This window comes from Mesocricetus auratus, unplaced genomic scaffold, assembly GCF_017639785.1.
Source record: "Mesocricetus auratus isolate SY011 unplaced genomic scaffold, BCM_Maur_2.0 Super-Scaffold_100014, whole genome shotgun sequence".
NCBI classification, from domain to species: domain Eukaryota; kingdom Metazoa; phylum Chordata; class Mammalia; order Rodentia; family Cricetidae; genus Mesocricetus; species Mesocricetus auratus.
This window is the reverse complement of record NW_024429197.1, coordinates 44151857-44175657: the sequence shown is the minus strand read 5'-3', so window position 1 is coordinate 44175657 and position 23801 is coordinate 44151857. Positions and strand designations below refer to the sequence as shown.

The following is a 23801-nucleotide window of genomic DNA, read 5'->3' as shown; positions in this document are numbered from 1 at the left end:
GGGCTGTCTTTTTGGCTTGTTGACTGTGTCCTTTGCCTTGCAGAAGCTTCTCAGTTTCAGTAGGTCCCATTTATTAATTGTTGATCTCACTGTCTGTGCTAATGGTGTTATGTTCAGGAAGTTGTCTCCTGTACCAATTCGTTCAAGGGTACCCCCCACTTTCTCTTCTAAGAGGTTCAGTGTGACTGGATTTATGTTGAGGTCTTTAACCCATTTGGTTTGTCCAGCCTCTTTATAAAGGCTTTTGCCTTGTATTATTCTATTTTGTTTTGTCTTGTTTGGTTGTTCTCTCTTTGAGTCCTGCTCTTTTTCTGAAGTGAGACAGAGGGGAAGTCGATCAGGGAAGATGGGAGGTATGGAGAACTAGGACAAGTGGAGGGAGAGGAAAATGTAGTCAGGATGTACTGTGTGAGAGAAGAATCTATTTTTAGTTTTAAAAGGTTTGTAACTGGATCTTGAGGCAGATCTATTCCCAGATTCCCGAGGAACGGCCACACCAATTTCCATGGTGGCTGTACAAGTTGGCACTCCCACCAGCAGTGGATGAGTGTTCCCCTTACTCCATCTTGTCATCTGCATGAGCTGTCACTTGTCTTATTGACTCTGGTCATTCTGACTGGTATAAGATAAAATTACAAAGTGGTTTTGATTTGCATTTCCCTGATGGCTAAAGATTTCAAATATTTCTTTAAGTGCTCCTCAGCCTTTTGAGTTTCCTCTTTTGAGAACTTTGTTTAGATCTGTAACCCACTGTATGGATGTACCATTAGTAGAAGTGTTTTCCCCTTTTCTAACCTGCCCCTTGTCTGAATGACAATGTTCTTTGCCATACAGAAGTTTTTTCAATTTCATGAGGTCCCATTTATCAGGTTGATCTGAGTTGCCTGGGCTAATGGTGTCCTGTTCAGAAATTTTTTTCCTGTGCCAGCAGGTTCAAGGCTATTCCCCACTTTCTCCTCTATCAACTAACAATTCTTACCTAGGCAGTATTTTCTCTGAATGGTCTTGGAGAGCATTCTTGGGTGCCTTTGTCAAATGAAGTCACCAAAAACTACAAAAAATGCAAAAATCCATGGCACAGACATAGCATTCACACAATGACAAAAAAGAAATTATTTTGTCTGGGTAGGTGAATTTCAAAATTCTGAAGATAGACATTATCAATTTGTGATGAAAATGTTGAGCAATGTCAATAAAAAACCTTTTAATGAAAATGGCAGATAAGATTCAATGCAATCCCCATTAAAATCCCAGCACAATTCTTCACAGACCTTGAAAGAACAATAATCAATTTTGTATAGAAAAACAAAAGACCCAGGATAGCCAAAACAACCCTGTTCAACAAGGCAACGTCTGGAGGCATCACCATCCCTGACCTCAAGCTCTATTATAGAGCTATAGTCCTGAAAACAGCTTGGTGTTGGCACAAAAATAGACAGGTAGACCAATGGAATAGAACTGAAAACCCTGATATTAACCCACACACGTACGAACATCTGATCTTTGACAAAGAAGCTAAAAATATACAATGGAATAAAGAAAGCATCTTTAACAAATGGTGCTGGCATAACTGGAGGCTGGCATGTAGAAGAATGCAGATCGATCCATGTTTATCGCCATGCACAAAACTTAAGTCCAAATGGATCAAAGACCTCAACATAAATCCAGCCACACTGAACCTCTTAGAAGAGAAAGTGGGTGGTACCCTTGAAAGAATTGGTACAGGAGACAGCTTCCTGAACATAACACCAGTAGCACAGACAGTGAGATCAACAATTAATAAATGGGACCTACTGAAACTGAGAAGCTTCTGTAAGGCAAAGGACACAGTCAGCAAGACAAAAAGGCAGCCCACAGAATGGGAAAAAATATTCACTAATCCCACATCTGACAGAGGGTTGATCTCCAAAATTTACAAAGAACTCAAGAAGCAAGTCTCCAAAACAGCAAAGGATCCAATTAAAAAGTGGGCTGCAGAACTAAATAGAGAGTTTTCAATAGAGGAGTCTAAAATGGCTGAGAGGCACTTGAGAAAGTGCTCAACATCCTTAGCCATCCGGGAAATGCAAATCAAAACAACTCTGAGATACCATCTCACTCATGTCAGAATGGCTAAAATCAAAAACACCAATGACAATTTATGCTGGAGAGGATGTGGTGAAAGGGGAGCACTCCTCCATTGCTGGTGGGAGTGCCAACTGGTTCAGCCACTTTGGAAATCAGTATGGAGATTCCTCAGAAAAATGGGAATAAACCTACCACAAGACCCAGAAACTCCACTCTTAGGCATATATCCAAAAGATGTCCATTCATACAACAAAGATGTCTGTTCCACTATGTACATAGCAGCATTATTTGTAATAGCCAGGACTTGGAAGCAACCTAGATGTCCCTCAACCGAAGAGTGGATAGAGAAAATGTGGTACATTTACACAATGGAGTACTATTCAGCAGAAAAAAACAATGGAATCCTGAGATTCACAGGCAAATGGATGACACTAGAAGAAACCATCCTGAGTGAGGTAACCCAGTCACAAAAAGAGAAACATGGCATGTACTCTCTCATATATGGATTTTAGACATAGATTGGGGAGTGCCAGCCTACAATCCCATGGCCAGAGAGTCTGGGAAACAGAAACTTCATTTAGTAGCTGATCAAAGAAGAGGCAGACTTGAGTACTGAGCTGAACTCAAGAAAGCCAGTAACAGAGAGGGAGGACTGATGATCAAAGGGATTAAGACTGGGCTGGTTTAGCCCCCAGAAACAGCTGACCTGACAAAGGTTAACTCTTGAATCCCAGGCATCAGCCTGGGAATCCAGCATGGGACTGATCAAGACCCCCTGAATGTGAGTGTCAGTGAGGAGACCTAGGTAATCTGCCTTGGGCAGCAGATCAGTACCTATCCCGAGTATACACACGGACTTTGGACTCCCATCCAACAATGTGAGGTGCACTCTCACCCTGAACTCTTGGGGAAGGGTCTAGGCCCTGCCCTATATGAAATGATAGACTATGGACACCCCCATGGAGGGCCTCACCCTCCCTGGGGAAATGAGGGGATAATGGGGGGGGGTTGGGGGGAGGGCATGGGAGGAGAGGAGGGAAAAGGAGAGGGCCCTGGAACTGACTTGTGAAGCAACCTTGTTTCTTATCTAAATTTAAACTGAAAAAAAAAAAAAGAAAATGGCAGATAAGGGGAAATGAACACAAAATGCTTGCAAATAGGAATCAGTTTATTTACTTCCCACTTATGCCCCCTAGTGGGTGACAAGGTCCTAAGCACTGGGAAAAGCTGGGAATATATTGTGTAATACACTTTATATATAGTAAATTTTGGGCATATGGATATAGAGAAAAACTAAATGACATGCATCAGTTTGGAAAGCCTGTGAAATTATTTTTTTTGTTTTTTAAGTGATTTTGTATATGACAAATCTTATCAATCTGAAGGTAAGTGGGCAAAAAATATGCCATTTTAGCCTACACACTTGCCTTAGTACTACAGTGAGTACATATATAGTTTGAGCCTCATTCACAAACAACTAAATTTCGAACATACATGCTTAGAGATACTCTATTCATTACCAATCAGTGATGAGTGGGCACTTCAAATAGATGGTTGACTCACAGCCTCACACAGCAAGGCAATTTCTGTGTCTACAACAAAACACTTTCTAAAACATTAGACATCTCTTTATTTGGGGCATCTCTCAACATTCTGACCAAGGCCTTCGATGTTTACAGAATACTCCAAACATAGAATGAATGCCATTTCTAACCACCACAAAAATCTTAGAGTCAGCAAACAAAATTCCAAAGCATATGGATTCATAGTCCTGAGTATATACTTCCTTTGTGTTTTACTAAAATCATCATGTCCTCCTCCCTCTTCTGAAGATCAATTTCCCTTTCTTATGTATGTGTTAACTAACTCTTCTCTAAAACATATCTCAGATCTAAAATGAGGTCCAATTACTCTCTTAAGACTTTGAATTCGTTTTAGATAATCTGCAGGTTTGGGAAACACATGCATTATAGAATATTATTTGGGGATGTGTTACATTTGTTTATGCTGTGTAATATTTAATGATGCAAAGATGTGTTGTATTCTTTTATGTTGCATTTGTTTAACTCTGTGAAGCTGTGTTACTTTGCCTGTCTAAAACACCTGATTGGCCTAATAAAGAGCTGAACAGCCAATAGCTAGGCAGGAGAAAGGATACATGGGGCTGGCAGGCAGAGAGGATAAATGGAAGTCAAGGAGCAAGAGAACAAGGAGAACAGGACGCTAAGGGCCAACCACACTCTAAGTCACAGAGTAAGAGTGAAAGTAAGATATAGAGAAGTAAGAAAAGGAAAAAGACCAGATGCAAATGGTGGATGGGATAATTTAAGGGAAGCAGGCTAGAAACAAGCCTAGCTAAAGCTGGGCAATCATTAGTAATAGCCTCCATGTGTGATTTATTTGCGAGCTGGGTGGTGGGCCCTGGAAAGAGCAAAGAATAAAGAGTAAAAAACAACTACACACATGCATCCTTTTTACACAATAATCTTTCTCCTGGATCAGTAGCCTTGGATTTACCAAACATTTTCTATTAAGAAATCTATTGAAATTCCAGACAATATACTGGAAAAGGAACTGTTTGAAAAAGAACGGAGGAGATGATAATGTTAGCAATTTCATGATCTGAACTTAACATCTGGGTTTGACCTTCTCTTTAAATAAGCTTGGTTATTCAGCCAGAAAAGCATGTTGACATACGTTGCATTTACTGGCTGCTATAATTTGGACCATGTTGCTAAACAGTTCCATGAGAAACAAAGGAGTCTACTCATGCCACAGCTTAAACTCTGCCACCTCACTAGAAGTCAGTTTAGATAGTTTTAAGATGTGCCATTGCTGTGAGATTTTGAGTAAGACAGCACTTTTCTTAGTCCCGTCACGCCCAATACAAAGTCCTAAGGTGCTGGACACTCAACAGTCATCAAAGGTCAACTTGAGATGGTGCCAACAAAAACTAAAGACACAGGAGTTGGTACAATGAAATCAAGCTTTAATGAAGAGGAAAAACACAAAAGTGAGAAATTGAGACATTCCATCACTGACGTCAAGCCCTATTATAGAGCTATAGTCCTGAAAACAGCTTGGTATTGGCACAAAAGCAGACAGGTAGACCAATGGAATTGAATAGAAGACCCTGATATCAACCCACACACCTTTGAACACCTGATCTTTGACAAAGAAGCTAAAACTACACAATGGAAAAAAGAAATGGTGCTGGCATAAATGGATGCTGGCATGTAAAAGAAACCAGATAGATCCATATCTATCACCATGCACAAAACTTAAGTACAAATACATCAAAGACCTCAACATCAATCAAGCTACACTAAATCTCTTAGAGGAGAAAGTGGGAAGTACCCTTGAACGAATTGGTACAGGAGACCACTTCCTGAACATAACACCAGGAGCACAGACACTGAGATCAACAATTAATAAATGGGACCTCCTGAAACTGAGGAACTTCTGCAGGGCAAAGGACACAGTCAACAAGACAAAAAGGCACCCCGCAGATTGGGAAAAAATATTCACAAACCCCACATCTGACAGAGGGCTGATCTCCAAAATTTACAAAGAACTCAAGAAGCAAGTCTCCAAAACACCAAAGGATCCAATTAAAAGTTGGGGTACAGAACTAAATAGAGAATTTTCAATAGAGGAGTCCAAAATGGCCAAGAGACACTTGAGAAAGTGTTCAACATCTTTAGCCATTAGTTAAATGCAAATCAAAACAACTCTCAGATACCATCCCACACCTGTCAGAATGGCTAAAATCAAAAACACCAATGACAATTTATGCTGGAGAGGATGTGGAGAAAGGGGTACACTCCTCCACAGCTGGTGGGAATGCCAACTTGTGCAGCCACTTTGGAGATCAGTATGGAGATTCCACAGAAAAATGGAAATCAGTCTACTACAAGATCCAGCATATACCCAAAACATGTACCCTCATACAATAAGGACATCTGCTTAACTATGTTCATAGCAGCATTATTTGTAATAGCCAGAACCTGGAACAAACCCAAATGCCCCTCAACTGAAGAGTGGATAGAGAAAATGTGGTACATTTACACAATGGAGTACTACTCAGCAGAAAAAAAACAATGGAATCTTGAAATTTGCAGGCAAATGAATGGCACTAGAAGAAAACCATCCTGAGTGAGGAAACCCAGTCACAAAAAGACAAGCATGGTATGTACTCACTCATATATGGATTTTAGACATGGAACAGGGCATTGCTAGCCCACAATACCACCGCCAGAAAGTCTGGGGTACAGGGAGGACCCTCAGAGAGATATGCATGGTAACCCGGAAAATGGTTAGGGGATGTGATCTCCTAATTGAATTGGGGGGGAGAAGGGGAGGGCAGATGGAGATGGGAGAAAAGAGGAGGGGAGAGGAGGACATGGGAGAGTAGGAAGGTTGAGCCAGGTTAAGAATAGAGGAGAAAAGGATGGGAGATACCATAAAAGAGGGAGCCAGTATAAGTTGGAGGAGAGATCTAACACTAGTGAGATCTTCACAGATCTACAAGAATGACACCAATTGGCATTAAGGCTGCCTTAAATGCCCTCCCATGATAATGAGAATGATGACTACCTTATATGCCATCCTAGAACTCTCATCCACTGGCTGATGGAGGCAGAGGCAGACACCCATAGCTGTGAACCAAATTGAACTCCTGGAACCCAGTTGGAAAGAGGAGTGATTACCAAAGGAATCAGGATCAGGCTGGCGAAACCCTCAGAGGCAGCTGACCTAAACAAGGGGGAACACATGGACCCCAGACTGATGACTGAGGGGCCAGCATGGGACTTACCCAGACATCCCTCCCACCAAACCTGGGTGACAAAGAGGAGACCTTGGCAATCTGTGGGACCTTAGAGAGTAGAGCAGTATTTATTCCTGGAATACAGAGGGACTCTGGGAACCCATGCCACGTGGAGGGACACTCTCTTAGCCTGGACACATGGGGAAGAACCTGGGACTTTTCCTGGGATGATGTGACAGACTCTGAAAATCCCTCACGGAGGCCCTTGCTCCCCCCTGGGGAGCGAAGGGGGGAATGCAGTGGGGGTGAGGGGTTGGGAGGATTGGAGGATGGGGAAGGAGGGGAGGGAGAGGGAACTGAAAGTGACATGCGTAAAAAGTTAAATAAAAAATGGGAAAAAAAGAAAAAAAATGAAACCTCAGAGAAAGGAAAGGACTTCAAAGCGCAACTTTGTTACAAGTTGTTATGTCGCAGTTCCATAACAGAAATCTGACCATGGCTGAGGTAAGCTCTATTGAGATTGGGTGGGTCAGAGGCAATAGGGCCTGCCTTTCTGGCCCAACCAAGTAGATGGCCATGATCTCTATTCATGGGGTACCGACCCTGTTATGGATGGTAGAAGCCCTATGCTGTTCATTTCTGACTCCCTCTTTGCTGGGCTTTTAGCCTGATGCCATTGGTCACTTGGTCTGAATCACTACCCTCCTTCTCATCTGTTAGGCTTGGTTTCTTCCTTGTCTGCCTCAGAATTCCAAACATTCCTTTGTTAATCCTGAACATTCCTTTAAACCTTAACCCCTATTCGGGCCGATATGTGAACAATTCAGTAGTTTTTTATAGTGGCTGCTTTCCTCTTACCTCCTGCTTCAGAGCCACCTTAGTTACTCCTGGCTAGGAAACAGCTACTTTTGATTGGTACTTATCAGGCACAATAGAGTATTTGCAACTCTCAGCTGCTGGGTCCAACTTGTCCACAGGATCCCCCATACCACCTTTCCCCAGAGCACAGAAAGCCCCTTATGATGATTTCACATCCGAGATGATGGAAGACATCACCTTCACACCTTGTCCATGCTGCTTCAGGCCTTCAGAGTACCTTTCTGCAAACTCACCAGGTCCCGTCACGTCCATTCCCCACGGCGCTTGCACATCGCCTTGATGGAACCCTAGCCCATCACAAGGCAGAAGCCGGACTTTTCCTCGCCCATCGGGGTGGCGTGGCATACACACGAGCCAGCTTCCTAAACATCACTCGGTAAGCTCTGACACACCAGGACTTTTGGAACCGCAAAATCATCCCAAAGGCACGTGACACTCCCCCCCCCCCCTTACCTGAAAGCTCCCTGAAAGCACCTACCTGTTAGTCATACCTTGGGACTTGATGCAGGAGGAACCAAGAACAAGGCTGACTTTTAGGGTAATGCTGGGCAGACCTCCGCCAGAAACTCACACAGTTTGACTCCGAGGTCTCAAGCAAGTTCTCTCGCCTACCCCAGACAGTCTGTAAGAACTGGCCCAGAGCACAAGCGGAGTATACCGAGGAGGAGCGATTCCACAAAATCTAAGCTATTGCAAGGCAGAAGCGGGTCTTGAAGGCTGGGCGAGTAGCAGACTAGGAAACATCAGGAGACCTGGGAGTTTTATAATAGGGAGATACCCAACAGCTGCTGGAGAAAAGTGAGGAAGGGGTCCAGGAAACCTGCTCAGGAAATGCAGGTTAGTGGCCATGGCGCAGAGGGTCAGCGGTGGACAAGTGTGCGCGGTCTGTATACGGACTCCCAGCTTACAGTGTAGAGCCGGGAGGACCACCCAGCATCCTTCGTGTACCTCCACCCAGCTCCCAGCTTACAGTGTAGAGCCGGGAGGACCACCCAGCATCCTTCGTGTACCTCCACCCAGCTCCCAGCTTACAGTGTAGAGCCGGGAGGACCATCCAGCATCCTTCATGTACCTCCACCCAGCTCCCAGCTTACAGTGTAGAGCCGGGAGGACCATCCAGCATCCTTCGTTTACCTCCACCTAGCTCCCTCGAATATCCTGTCTTTTCTACATACCTGCAAGTTGTATCAGGACTCCAGAAGACAGCATGGTATTTTTATTTTGCCATTGCTTTTATTTTTGTGATGGTGCGGGGAATTGAACCTAGGGCCTTGGGCATGCCAGGCAACGGTTCTATAACTGGGCTATCTACCTAGCTGACTTTTAAAACATAATTAACATGTTGTTTTTGTCCATTTTAGTAAGAGTAATACTATACTCATTAATTTTCCCCCTAATACATTACAAATAGAAATACTTCGGTTTGAACGTGGCCTTTGCATCTGCTTCCAAACAAGAACATTCTTCACACCTTTAGGGGATGCGTGGAAGGCCAGAGGAAAATTGAGGGAAGATTAGCATTCTGGCATCACCTGCTGACATCCTCCCACAAGCCCTTCCACACCTGGGGTCTCAGGGAGACCCCTTAATACCTTGTTGCACCTACACACCCGCAGCCATCTGCCTCACTGGGCCCCACCCACCTTCACTGCTTCAGGTGTCTGAAGCACCAGTACCGAGGCTTGACTCCAGCCCTCCAGCTGTCAAAGGGGCATGGGAAACCGCACAAAGAATGGGCAGAGGGGAGCTGATGCTCAAGGGCACCCACACCGGCTCAGAAACTGTCCTCTATTGGGTGAGACCCAGACAAAGTGAGCAACCAGCCTTGCGGTGGCTTTTCCCTCGTGGGTAGAGACTTAGATCATCCATGGCTACTCAGAGGTGGATGCTTATTGCTCTCTCAACCAATGGTGAGTGAAAGAGGCTGGAGTCTGAAAAAGGGGAGTGAGAGTGAAGGACTCTTAAAGCGGCCGGTAAGAGCAGTGTATATTTTCCATAGGGTAGGAGAAACATCTTTCAAAGGCAAAGATAGTGAAGACAACTTTGTCGTGAGCAGAAATAACACCTAGAAACCTGAGACTTATCTTGTTCCTAAGGCCCTTTGATCTTTTGTGGATCATGGCCAGAAACTCAGTTTAGGAGCATATCCTGTTCTTTGCCACTCACAAGCAATGGATCTATCTGGCTTACCTGAGCTTCCATGTTGTTTAACACAGGGTCTCATATACCCCAGGCTGACCTCAAACACCCTTGTAGTTAAAGACAACCATACTTCTGTTCCTCCTCCCTCCAATGCAGATTTGCCTGGTACTGGTGATGGAAACCGTACTAGGAAAGTATCCTACTAACTAAGCTACACACAGAGCCCAAGAGATTCCATAACTTGATTTGTAAAATAAACACACCTTTCATAGGATAGTATAATGTAGCATGACACAAAGTGTCCCGTAGCCACTAAATGGAAACTTGTTGGCATGAAGGGTTCTAAGTACAATGACATCTGCCTTGGGTTCTCCCACATTCACATACCTACAAATGACCTGTTGCATGCCCTAAAACTGTCCCACTTAAGGAAGCAGTACTATCTCCCTATTTCATGTGTCCAGGTATATTCAAATACTCTTGGTATAGATAGCTTCTATAGTTACTAACACACTTGAATTAGCCTTTGGAATTTTTTCCCAGGTAAAGCACAGTGATTCTGGGTGTTTGGGACTGGTGGGAGCAAGAGCTGTAAACAAATTAGGTAACTTCTCTAGGAAATTACCTGCTGGAATGATCCCTTCTTTGATTTTTTTCTGGCACAACATGTGATCCCAAAAGATTACAAGTACTTCAGAAATGGAGGAAATTTTTTTTTATTATCATCATTGCATTTGGGCATGCACATGCACCCCCTACCACAGTGTACCTGGAGAGGTCAGAGGACAAGCAGGAGTTGAGTAATGGTTCACTCCTTCTGCTGTGCGTTCCAGGGATCCAACTCAGCTTGTCAGGCTTGTGTATGGCAGCTGAGCTATCTTGTTGGCAATGTTTTTCTTACTGATGAGAGTAACTGCATAACTTCAAAACAACTCAAGAATGCTAGCAGTTTCTACCACTAACTTAGTTTTATCTATTGTTGGTACCACTTTTTATCTGATGAAACAAGTCAGATGGTTTTGCCTTGATGTAGATAGCAGTACCAGGCACAGGTCAAGGTAAAGATGTAAATGCCCTCATTTAAAGATGAACCACCTCAGTATGGATTTTTATTGATCAGTGGATGGGTGGATCAAGCTAGTCAAGTGCTCTATCACTGAGCTACTTAGAGTCATGAATATTGTAACCTAGTCTCCAGCATCATTTTTATTTGATGAGTTTCCCTTAAATTATTTCCCTGTACATTTCTTTTAAATAATTCTTATAACAAATAATAACTGTGATATTTTTTATTGAGTATGCCCTTAAGGACATCAGAAAACTCAAATGTCTCTGAAATTTGCAGTTCCAAAATTAGAATGTTTATATGAGACACAAAGATCTTTTTTAAATATATAACCAAAGAATTAAAGTTATTTACTCAGAGATTGCTTGTTCCTCAACAATAGGTTCCTCACCAAGTTCTACGTCAACCATGGGCTCCTCACTCATTTCCACAATGGGCGCATTCTCACTGACGAGTTGCTCATCCAACTGCTCAGGAGGGAGGAAAGTTTCTGTCTCCTCTGGAGGAAGGAAGTCTGTCTCCTCCATGGGAGGAAGGAAAGATGGCTGCTCGGCAGTAAAGAAAGTTGTTTCTGGCTCCTCTGTTAAGACTGTTTGATCAGAGCTTGCAGAAAAATCCATAGATTTAGATTTTGACTTTTTTGAGCCGGATCGTCTCACTTCTGAAGAAGCATTGCCCCAATAAGAGCTGCTCTCTGCACTTTTCGAAAAAGATGTATCAGATACACCTTCTGACGGGTGGAAATAAGACAGAGTTGCCAGCTCTGGGTTGACAGAGTATTGACTTTCATAATGTTTGTTACTAGAAAGAAGAGAATACACACCGGAGGTTACCTCTAGTTGTATATACTTGTAACTCAAATCAAAACAGTTAAAATAGAAGTGGATCCTGTCCAATGTATTAGATAATTAATGAAAAAGGGAAAGGTTTTCTTTCATTGTAGTTGTATTTAATCCTTGTGTAAATGAACCACAAATGCCTGGTGTATACAGCCTGTCTCAAATCTCAATATTAAAATTTAAAAGCCAACAATAAAGGTTGCCTGAATCCATAAATGCTTACAAGAAACATAAAATGAAGCTGAGTTAGGGCAAATAAGCATTTAACATTGCAAGTTTAATGGGTCGGAGAAGTTACCTCATCAAAGCACCACAGTCAAAGAATAAATATAAAAGTTAACATAATATATTTCTTTTTATTTATTCTTTTTTCATAAAATACATCCCAACCACAGCCTTCCCTCACTCCACCCCTCCCAGTACTCCCCCACCTCCCCCTTTCCCTCAGATCCACTGCTCCTCAATTTCCCTTCAGAAAAGAGCAGGCCTCACAGGGATAGCAACAGAACATGGCACAAGTTACAATGAATCTAGGTATAAACCCTCATATCAAGACGGATGAGGCAATCCAGTAGGAGGAAGAGGGTCCCAAGAGTAGCACAAGAGCCAGGGATACCCAATTCAACCTGTTAGGAGTCATTTTTTTTTAATTTTTCCAGACAGGGTTTCTCAGTGTAGTTTTGTTGAGCAGGGTGGCCTCAAACAGAGATTTGCCTGCCTCTACCTCCTGAGTGCTAGGATTAAAGGTGTGTCCACTGCCCAGCCTAGGAGTCATATTTTTACAAGAAAAGATAAAGATTCTTTTAGACAAATTTCTAGGCCTCAGGGCATAAAAGTGACAGATTTTCTGTTTCTTTCAAGGTCTTAAGCAAAGTTCCCCAAAATTTAAAACATTAAACCCCAAGAAAACGAGCAAATTAGAAGAGAATAAATGGCCTTTGTGCTCCAGGGCTGTTTTTCAGAAATGCAGAGGGATGAAGCATTATCTCTATATCCTTCCTAATGAACTGTGAGTTTATGGCTATTTAAAATACTGGGGGCAAATACAGTAAGACAGTCCCTGAAACAGGGCCCGTGTTTCTATTGCATAAAGGGAGTGGATTTGAGCTGCATATCTTATATATATTATTGAGGAGGGTACACATTCCTATCAATCCACTAAAAATAGGAGGGCAGGAACATGACCTTGCGGACTAGTACTGAAGACTTCGGAGGCCAGGAGGCTTACCTTAGGTATCTCAGTTTGTACAGTGTGGCAAAGCAAAATATCAAGAGGGGAATTAAGAGGATTAGGGTCATCAGTGAGATTCCCAGCATTAATTTGAGCTTGATTCCCTCTAGCTCTGATAGTTTGTCTTCGTTGGTAGTGTTCAAATCAGAGCCTGGGATTAAAGAAAGAAAATGCAACAGAAAATTGAGTGTTGTACATGTTTTTCTTGAGGACTAAGAATAACAGAATATATCTGAAGTATTCAGAGTTCACTTTTTTTTCATTCATATACACAGCTTTTCTCTCAGTCCTCACAACAATCTTGGAGGAGATGTGCTTAACGAAATTTTATATACTCACAGAAACTTGCAAATCTTCTGCTAGTCAAAATGTGGTTTTAAGCCCAAGCTACCCATGACAAAATTTTTGTGTAGCAGCCTTTCTTATTCACTTTACAAGAAACCACTTCAAGCAACTTATCATCTCTGAAGAGGTTATTAGCACAATTTACAAGGTACTAGAGTTCTACAGAAAGGAAAGGTGTTTGCCCTGCTGTTGAGCACACACTGGTTATTCTTTTGAACTAGAAGTGTGTAATATTGATAGTTTCCTCTATATAAGGCCTATAAGGCTTAGGAGATAAGTTTGCCATTTTGTTACCAGGACAATTAAACAGTGTGTTTGATGTTACAAGAGGAAATAGAAACGATTTTTTTTAGATTCCTGAAATGAGTTAAATCACAAAATCATGTCTGGCTCTAAAACATTAAGAATCTAATAAAATCCGATGAAAATGTTTTCTTACTGTCAGATTTTGGATGTTCATGAGGACACATCTGACTTAAAATACATTTAATGCTGACAGCTCCCTTCTTACAGATCTCCCATGCCCATTCACAGTGTTCCCAGGGCTTTCATTACTTTGTAGGTAATACTTAGGTAATAATCAATGACAGATAGAGATTCCCATGTCAATCTTCTCTGACTTTTAATCATGTTAATTATTGTGCCTGGGATATAGTCAAGTAGAGCTCTTGCTAGCATGTTGAAAGGTCAAGGTTCAGTCCCTAATACCAACAAAGAGAAAAAATGTATTATCTCAGTGTGGTCTTAAACCAAGTGGATTAAACTGTGTACAGTAGTCAATGACTATTATTGGACTTTGAGACCAATTTGGGAATAATCAAGTGAGAGGGGTAAACTAAACTCAAGGGCTTCACTTCTAATAATTTAGAAATAAAGAGAGCAGACCCTCACTCAGCCCCCTGCTTTAGCAGCCATGGCAGGCTACAGAAAAGACACATAGGCCTCTGACACAAGGAAACTCCAGATCCTCTGGCCTCTCGGAGTCTAGGGTCAAAACTGAAAACAAAGAAACTCCAGACACCCACCCCTCAGCCTCCTAGATGCTTGGTTCCTGGGAACTGTTTGGCCACAAAAGAAACTCCAAGGGAGACCAAAACCTCCCCTATAGTCTCCAAGATATATTTCTGGAAACTATGGGTATCTGTGTACAACAGGCCACCTACAAGTAACAAGACAATGCTATAGAAACCACAGAATGTTCCCTCTCAGCACTGGCACAGGTATTTCATGCCAAAATATGACTTTGAGAAATTTTCCTGATTGTTCCCAAATGTCAGCCAATCAGAAACAACCTGTACCTACTGGTGTAATCCTGTAACTTTTGTCTATAAAATTTAGCAGTAGACAGGGAACTTCACTCCCTCTGGGGGCTGCTGCGTCAGTTTGCTAGATGGGGTCCCTGTCATGGGCAGATGAACAATCATCAAACCTTGCTTTTGCAGTTTAGTGGATCTGTCTTCCTGTTGGTCTCTGGGGACTTTGCAACTTGGGCACAAAACAAGTAGATTATATTAAAATGAACTACTCCTCTTAAATGCACATCTAGTTCTTAAAGCCTTTTTTTTTTTGAGACAGGATCTCATTATATAGCTCTGGTCACCCTAAAACCCAGCTCCCAAGAGTCTTTATAACTAGGTAATTCTTGGAGTTAACTCAGAGATCCTCTATCTGCTGTTCTGTCTTGCAGAAATCAAGCTACAATCCCTGTCTGCGAGACAGAGACAGCAAGAGACAGAGAGAGAGAGAGAGAGACAGACACAGAGAGAGATAATTACAGAGAACTGTTGTGACCTTGTAGCTCTCACTGAGTTCTTTGCTGACCATTCTCTCTTGCATGTAAGCAAGCACTGTCTCCTCACAAGACAAACTTGAACCATAATTCTTCTCTCTTGACTAGAGCCTTTCCCTCTGACAGGGGCTGCATAGGCTGATGGAATGGAAATTTATCCTCTACCCAGCCCTAAAGCTGTAAAGTCAGATACTGTAGCACAAAATGTAAAAAGACCCAGAGACTGATATTGGGGTTCAAGTTTCAAGCTGAAGATCAGGGAAGCAAAGCAGCCAAGCCAATAGCTCTTATGTCTACCTCAGCTCAGACCAAAGGGGAGATCCTCAGATTGCTCCTCAGATTCACTCACACTGCTGTGCTCTCCTCAAAGGGGCTAATCCTGAGGCTGAATGCATCTACCGTTTTGTACCTCTTGAGAACTAGGATTAAAGGCATGAGATCCCAAGTGCTGAGATCACTTTTGTGTGAGCTGTTTCTCTTTACAACTGGATCGGTTTCGTGTAGCTCAGTGTGGCCTTGAATTAACAGAGATCCATCTACCTCTATCTCCTGAGTCCTGGAAGTAATGATGTGTGCCACCTCTGCCTGGAATGCTAGTATAGCTGCTGGGGTTAAAGGTGTATATCACCATTGTCTGACCTCTATGGCTTGTGGCTGACTTTTGCTTTATGAATCCTCAGGCAAGCTTTAATAAATCGTAAATAATATATCACCCAAGATACTCCGGATCTAAAGGAAGCTGATAAAACTGAAGGGTCTTGTCCTTTAAAGCTCCTTATAGCTGCCTATGGTCAGGGTACTGTATCTCTCTTGATATTCCAGAAAATGAAGGGTCTATGTCCTTTCAAGGTCTTATCATGACTACCTGACTATGGGCCAAGATGATATCTCTCCTAAAATTGCTTTTCACTTCAGGGCCTCCTCATGACTGCCTAGGACTCTCCTAACAAAGGACATCTAAAAGATAGTTTGCCATAGACTCCCTTTCCTACAGAGCCCTCACTCTTCCTAACATAGCGCATTTACCAAAGTCAAGGTCAGAACTAGAGGAGGGTTTACAATGTCTAACCACTGGGAGTTATAAAAAGTTAACTGCAGGGTTGGGCTGCCTTTTGCTTTATGCCTCAATTTCTTCATAAAACTGACTTGGTGGAAGAAATGATATAATGCGGCTAAACACCAGAATACGAGATATATAATGTGTCTTCAATAAATGGTAGAAAACTAGTCAACTCCAAGTTCAGTTGCTTAAATGCTAAATAGAGAGATGATAACATATTTCTAAGGTGACTCACCATTTATCATCCCTGTACATAAAGAAAAAAAAAAGACTCATTCCATTTTCTTAAAGCAACTCCAAGGCAAGGGCTATGTTTGTCAAATAATTCTCTATAGAACTAAGCAGATAAGCCACCAAAATGATCTATTTCCCAATTATTTACTTGTAGGATAAATGGTTTGAGAAAAATTAAAACATTGCCTTTCAATTAGGAGTTTGGTTCCTGGTACCCAAGTCAGGAGGCTCCAGCTCCAGTTCCAGGGGATCTGACACCCTCTTCTGGCCTCCACAAGCACCTGCACACACACACACACACACACACACACACACACACACACACACACATAATCTTAACATCACAAAAAGTAGAAACCAAAGAAGGGTGGGATAAGGGAATTCTGTACTTTTTGATATTGTTTTCTTTAAATTTAAAACTTCAAGTAAAGCCTATTTTTAAAAGAATATATATATGTATATATTACAATGTGTGCATGTGTGTGTGTGTGTGAGAGAGAGAGAGAGAGAGAGAGAGAGTGAGGGAGAGAGAGAGAGAGAGAGAGAGAGAGAGAGAGAGAGAGAGAGATGTACATATCTTAATCTGTTTCAACATTGTAAGTCAGAAGACAAGGAGGGGAAAACAGTTATTTGTAAAAGGGCAACAAGAATACTTGGTAAGTATAATTTGTCTAATGTAGTCAATGTCCTCCTTGATGTGACATTAACCACCTGCACTCTCCCACATTCACTCACTACCCTTTGCTTTGAGACATTGTTTCACAATGAAGCCACTAAAATTCAAGTGATATTCATGTATCTGTTAATTGAAGTACTTTGACCTTACCTGGAATTGCTTGAAAGAATTGATCTTTACCATTCAAGGTCACTGATGTTCCATTTATAGCTGTTAAAACAATATGTTGATGTTGTAAGTAATATTCACTTACTAAAATTTTTGCATGTGTGTAAAGGTATGTATATAGTATGTGAGTCTGTCATTATTCATTGTAGTCTTGTTTTATAAAGGGAACATCTCTTTAACTTATGTTCGAAAGAGCTTATCTAATACATGTGTATTTTCTATAAGGTCCATTATAGTATTTAGGGATATTAACAAATCATTTAATACTATGCTTAGGAGCCAGTTCAAGGTATGACTGTCAGGCTCCAGTCAGGCAACTAAAAACATTTGAAACTGTGTCAATATCAACAAATGATCTTGAAGGTTCTACAAATATTTTTATGTTAACAGAGATCTTAGTCTCAAGTAGGTAATACTGAATGTAAATAAACAATATACAAATAATAATGGTCGAGTGAATATGTATATTTTATTTTTTATAATACACGTATATGACACATACATTACATATGTTAATGTGTACTTCTGTATCTGCACAGGATATATGCATGCATAGATTGATCTGTGCATTGTACTCTGTGTGTGTATTTGTGGATTCATGCTATATACATTACTTTCATGCACAAACAAACACTGATGCTTTAAACTTATATGTGCATCTTTGTGTGCTTATGCACATGCTGCCCCAAACATGTAGGGACCACACTGAGCAAAACCCTTGCTTAAAATGATGAATCATGCACTTAGTTGAGTGGTTTTTGATCTGGGATCATCTGTTTCTGGAGTCAAGGTTACAAAACAGGAAGATTATCATAGTTACTTACAACACAAGGGAAAGAAAACCAACTCCCCTATACCAGCGAGTATCCTCTTTGATTTTAAGATACACTCTAGACTATAATATTTGCAGGAAGGTGTACTTTTGGGTGCAGAAGAAGCAGAAACTGAAGCTTCATTTTCCTGCATATTACATTTGCTATTACAAGGGGCAGTAAACATGAACTTATTATTATCGTCAGAAATATTTGGACCAGTCTTGTCTTTCTTATCTAAAATGTCAGAAAATTAATATAAATGTAAATGTTAGAAATATTTCCCCAGTTACCCAACTGAATGAATTTACCTTTAGCTAACATTGTCCAGAATGCAGGCACATTGGGGGTTGATGCTGTTCAAAGGAGATAATAGGTAACAGGTGAGAATCTATTGTCTGCAATTACACACTCACTCAAAATCCTTAGGAGAGTTATCCTGGATTGTTATGGCTTCACAAATACTTTATATGGAACAATGATCTTGGCAAGAAAATAGAATGGTGATTTTGAGTTTGTAACCTCCCATTCCCAAGACCCTCCCTCAAATAATCTTAGGAAACATTAATCATTTTGACCAGAGATACATTTATTCCTTAATCAAATAGAAAAACTTTACATTGCCATAAAATATTAAAATATACCCAATATTCTTATCATAGCTAGATCTAATATTTAATGAATATATTATATATACTTATATGTCTATTTAAATATTTGAAAATTCAGTTCCTATGGCTGCTCCAGTTCCTCTGAAAATGGACTGTTACATATTTGCCACTTAAAAGACTCCAGGGTGACTCTACATGATAGCAGTATAGATTCTTTAGGCATGCTATTCATTTATGTCATGTTCAGAGCAGCGAAAGCTAATAGCATAAGTCATGTAATAATATGCTCCAGATATCAATACAGTGTAGTAGTTTTAATACTTTGCATATTTTTACGAGAGGGTTCATTAGATTTGTCTTCATCTTCATCGGCAGATTTTTCAGTTGTAGTTGTATTGAGGAGTTTATCTAGGAAAAGAGATAAAGCATTTTCAGCATACTAAAACATTGGCCAAACATCTGGAGTTTCCATATTTTAAGACTACAAAATGGAACAAGGCAAGGAGAGAACAAAGGAAAAGGAATAGTGTTTTTTATCATAAATGAAGAGTGAGAAGGAAGACAATGGAGAATAGTGTTTATGGGATGCCCAAAAAGGGACTAATATGTCTGTGCTCCACAAAAGAAAGGAAAAGCACAGAACTCAGGCCTTTAGAGGTAATGATGAACTATTGGCAAAGATAGTTGTAGGGAGCTTTGGCAGGCTCCCTACAAAGTACTTAGCATAAATCTTAGCATAAATCTCAGCCTAGGATGTGTCCATGTGGTCACATCACTGACTGTTTGGACAGTATTCATTTTTGTTGTTGTTGTTTTGGGGTTTTTGTTTGTTTGTTTTGTTTTTCAAGACAGGAATTCTCTGTGGCTTTGGAGGCTGTCCTGGAACTTGCTCTGTAGACCATGCTGGCCTCGAACTCACAGAGATCCACCTGCCTCTGCCTCCCCAGTGCTGGGATTAAATGTGTGCACCACCAACGCCTGGATTGGGCTATATTAATTAACTGAGCAAACTAAGGTCCATATGGGATACCATCACACTAAAGAGAGATTTCTATGGAGGCACCAAATGAATCCACAGAGCCTACAAATCTATCACAGGTATCCTGTTAATGAGAAAAGGTAGGAAAGGGAACCTATTACTGAAATAAACATTCAGACAGGACTCAAAACAGTTGAATAATCCAAGCTACAAAGGAGAAGAACATCCAAGTGCTTCAGTTTACCCCACTCTCCAAGGAGCATTGGAGATTAGGTTCAAGCAATTTAACATTAGTGAAAGCTATCCTAGAGCTCACTGTTTGACAGGCTAGCTCTTCTGGAATGTTCTTACAAGGCCCAGTTGTGGGGTTGGAATCTAGGGCTTGGGATCTCCTCCTTAGGTTCTATGGTTTTCTGTAACTCATATTATAGGAAGTCTGAGGTGTCTGGGATGCTGAAGAGTCAGCTAACTTACCTCACACAACTCAAGACGTTTGCTCTATACAAGCAAGATGCCTCTGGTAGTTGAACTAAGTTCATCCTGAAAGTGTGACTGCCACAAGGCTTAGAATTGCTCAAATGCCCCATTATTGTCAAGTAAATTTATTAAGAATTAGACATTAATGAGTCTGTCCCAGGATTGAAATTACCATAGCCAGAAAGAACCACTTTTTGCTATTTCACACCATTCAAAGTATAAAAAAGGAAAAGAAATCCTACAAATATGGGTTTGAGATGAAGATAAGTAAAGCCTAGAGTCCTAAATTTAATGTTTCTTTCTATGGAAACTGGAAAACATAAGCTTTAGCAGTGAAAGAATCCATCTACTTCTTCCATAACAGTCACTGTAACGGTCATGGAGCTTCACAAAAAAATGTTGTGGAAGGAAATTTAGGAAAAACAAAAACAGGAGATGACATAATTCTGCTGGCTTCCAGAAGCACAAGATGGGATCTGGAGGGGAACCCTCACCCCTTCCTGGTGCTGTTCTGGAATCTTTCCCTAGGGCTGTGCATGTGTTGCATGAATGTGCATTCAGTACTTACAGTTCTTCAGAGCAAACTTCAGGTCAGTTGTGGCTCTCACAGATATTTCAGAGTCGCTGCCATTTGTATTTTGTGTGGTAAACACATCTACAAACATAAAATCACAAGTCTGTAGCAACCAGTAAATCACTGCTTGTCTATTATATTCTTTACTTCATGACACTTTTTTAACTTTAAAAAGTATCCCCTGAATAACATAATTATAAACAAAAAATATGACCTTTTCTTTTTCAAAGGAAGTGGACGGAACAAAGGACAAGCTGAAAACTCATAAGTAAAAAGAAATCAATTATTTTATGATAAATAATTTTGAGAAACACATACTGAGGAAATCAATTTGTAGGCAAAAAAGTCACCAAATCTTAACCCAGTACCTCAGAAAATGAGACAGGATTACTCATGGCGTTGCTGAGAGTATAATTCAGCCAAAACCAGATTGGAGTAGGGTGTGCTCCTAATTGGGTTTGACTGATGTTATTATACAAGAAGGGAGTCTGCATACAGAAACAGGAAGAATATGACATGAAGAGAGTGAAGCTGCCACAAGCCAAGACGCACCTGAACCGTCAGCAGCTATAGGAAGCTAGGAAGGGTTCTCAACCTGTGGGCTTGGGTGGAGCCCTTACTTGACTAGTTCTACTTTGATTTTAGACAGCCAGCCTCTAGAACTATAGAAAACGTTTTCTATTGTCCTTACTGCCCAATTCATTATACTTTCCTTCAGCAGCCTTAATAAATGGATCCACACCTCAAAGTAAGTTTTGGCTAACGTACCATCAAATTAGATCAGTTTTTACAAAAGTTTCATAATGCCACAATGAACCACAGTGGACGGAAATGGTAGCAAAGATAGCCTTATAAAATTTCATACTGCCCCATGAAAAATACTGTAAGAAATAAAGCTTTAGTTTTATGTACTGAAATGTCTATAAAGTAAATTAGAATTTCAAAACTGGGAAATAGAATGCTGAGAGATTACAAGGCAGGATTAAGGAGAATTTCATACTGCCCCATGAAAAATACTGTAAGAAATAAAGCTTTAGTTTTATGTACTGAAATGTCTATAAAGTAAATTAGAATTTCAAAACTGGGAAATAAAATGCTGAGAGATTACAAGGCAGGATTAAGGAGAATCAAACCAGTGTAATCATATGTATGTTATTAACTTTAAAAACTTACATTGTTTTATGTCTTTGTAGTAATTGCCAGTTTTCTCATTAGCAGGAGTACCGTCTTCATTTTCTTCTGATTTATGTATAACAGAATTAGCATCCACATTTTTTTCATCTTCACGAAGAGGGGCATTATTGGCCTGATTCTCATCATCTGAATAATACTGTTCTTCATCTGAAGACATCCCATCTGATTCCTCTGGAAAAAAAAAAAAAACATGACACACCGTGGAACAAAGTATGCTCATTTTTTTTCTACTGCTTTCTCTTGTTAAGATTTTTTTCACAATTAGAAACTGAGATTTAGAAGTTAAATTATATCACATCTCCAACGTTCAATTATTCTGCAGAAAATACACTGGATTCTGTGACTGAGGATCATCCTTCTGATTGACTAATTTTAAGCGTTTACTTACGTTCCACACTCGACTGTAGATTGCTAATGTCTGGGAGGAAAATCCCAGACAAAAAGATAAACAATATAAAATCCATTGGGAAATTGATGTGATTTATCCAGCAATCTACTGTCTCCTCGGGGCTTCCTTCTTGTGGCCCAGCAGGCCCCAAGACTCAGTAGGACATTATGACATCACTGTTCCTGGGAAACAGAATGCCAGGGAAATGCCCAGAGCTTTGTGATTCCAACTTATGGCCGTTTCATTTTTGGTGTTAACAATAGTCTTAGTTTTTAAACATAAAATTTTTCATTTGAAAGGTAACAAATGTGTTTTCAGAAAATAATGTTAGTTATTGGCCCATGAATTATTTAAAAAAATCAGTCTTATTGATAATGACATAAAAACTTTTGGAACTTAGGGGTTTTGTTTTTAATGATATGTTTTGGATAGCTGCTAAAAACAAAACAACAACAACAAAATACAACAAAATAAAAATCTAGTCAGAGAAAGCAAAACTCAAAAAATCCAAATGCCCTTCAAATTCTCATTCATAAACTATTTGACTATAATTCTTCAAGAAATACGTTACAAACTATCTTTTTTATTTTAAGAATTATTTTCATTGTAAGGTATAACATATTTGTTTTGCTTAATACATTTTTTCCAATGAGGTCCAACTTCTACTTCACATTTCAATTGAGAAAATTATCCAATAATACTTAGCTAGTTAAAAGGTGACTCCAGGCCGGGCGGTGGTGGCGCACACCTTTAATCCCAGCACTCGGGAGGCAGAGGCAGGCGGATCTCTGTGAGTTCGAGGCCAGGCTAGACCGATAGCCTCCGAAACAATACAGAGAAACCCTGTCTCGTAAAAACCAAAAAAAAAAAAAAAAAAAAAAAAAAAAGGTGACTCCAGTATGAATAACCTTGTACATGATTACTCACATAATAATTAATGAGCAATAAAGACAGAGAATGGATTGAAATTATTACAGGATCGCCTAAATTTGAAGTGTACTAACTTTAATTATTATTGATGATAAACCCTCCACATCAGATGATAGAGTTGCACTTACAACGTAAGCACCAGGAAAGACAGAATAATGCCACGGACTTTATGTTTGTCTTCAGTGAAGGGGAAAGTCGTAAGTGAAGTACCTTCACTAATGGTGCCTGGTGACACGGAGGACAGACTCAGCAGAGGATAATGACTTACGAGGATAAAAAAAGCAAAGATAATGTGTCCAAAGAAAGACAGCAAAGCAAGTGAGGTTCTTGACCGAATTCTTAGTCAACCAAAGGGAAATGACTCCAAATTTAGCACTGGACTCGTCCCGTCATCTCAAGGAAGAACCTGAAGGTGGAAAAGACTGAGCTGGCAAATCTCTAGAGAGCTTTCTTTCCTCTAGTGTAGTGGTTTTCAGCCTGTGGGGCCTGTCCCCTTTGGGGATCAAATGACCCATTAGCTATCCTGCATATCAGATATTTACATTACAATTCACAACAGTAGCAAAATTACA

General features: G+C 40.5%; 1 protein-coding gene across 1 annotated transcript; it reads right to left on the bottom strand.

Annotated features, from left to right (window-relative positions):
• Window positions 1-11130: 11130 nt before the first annotated feature.
• Eqtn (equatorin) lies at window positions 11131-22455 on the bottom strand. The gene is made up of 8 exons (XM_005074343.2): window positions 22300-22455; window positions 21891-22082; window positions 20712-20798; window positions 19009-19095; window positions 18388-18432; window positions 17247-17306; window positions 12990-13143; window positions 11131-11723 (listed from the first exon to the last, which is right to left on the bottom strand). Exons 1-8 carry the CDS (start codon window positions 22373-22375, stop codon window positions 11273-11275), a joined length of 1152 nt encoding a protein of 383 aa, XP_005074400.1. The 5' UTR covers window positions 22376-22455; the 3' UTR covers window positions 11131-11272.
• Window positions 22456-23801: the final 1346 nt, after the last annotated feature.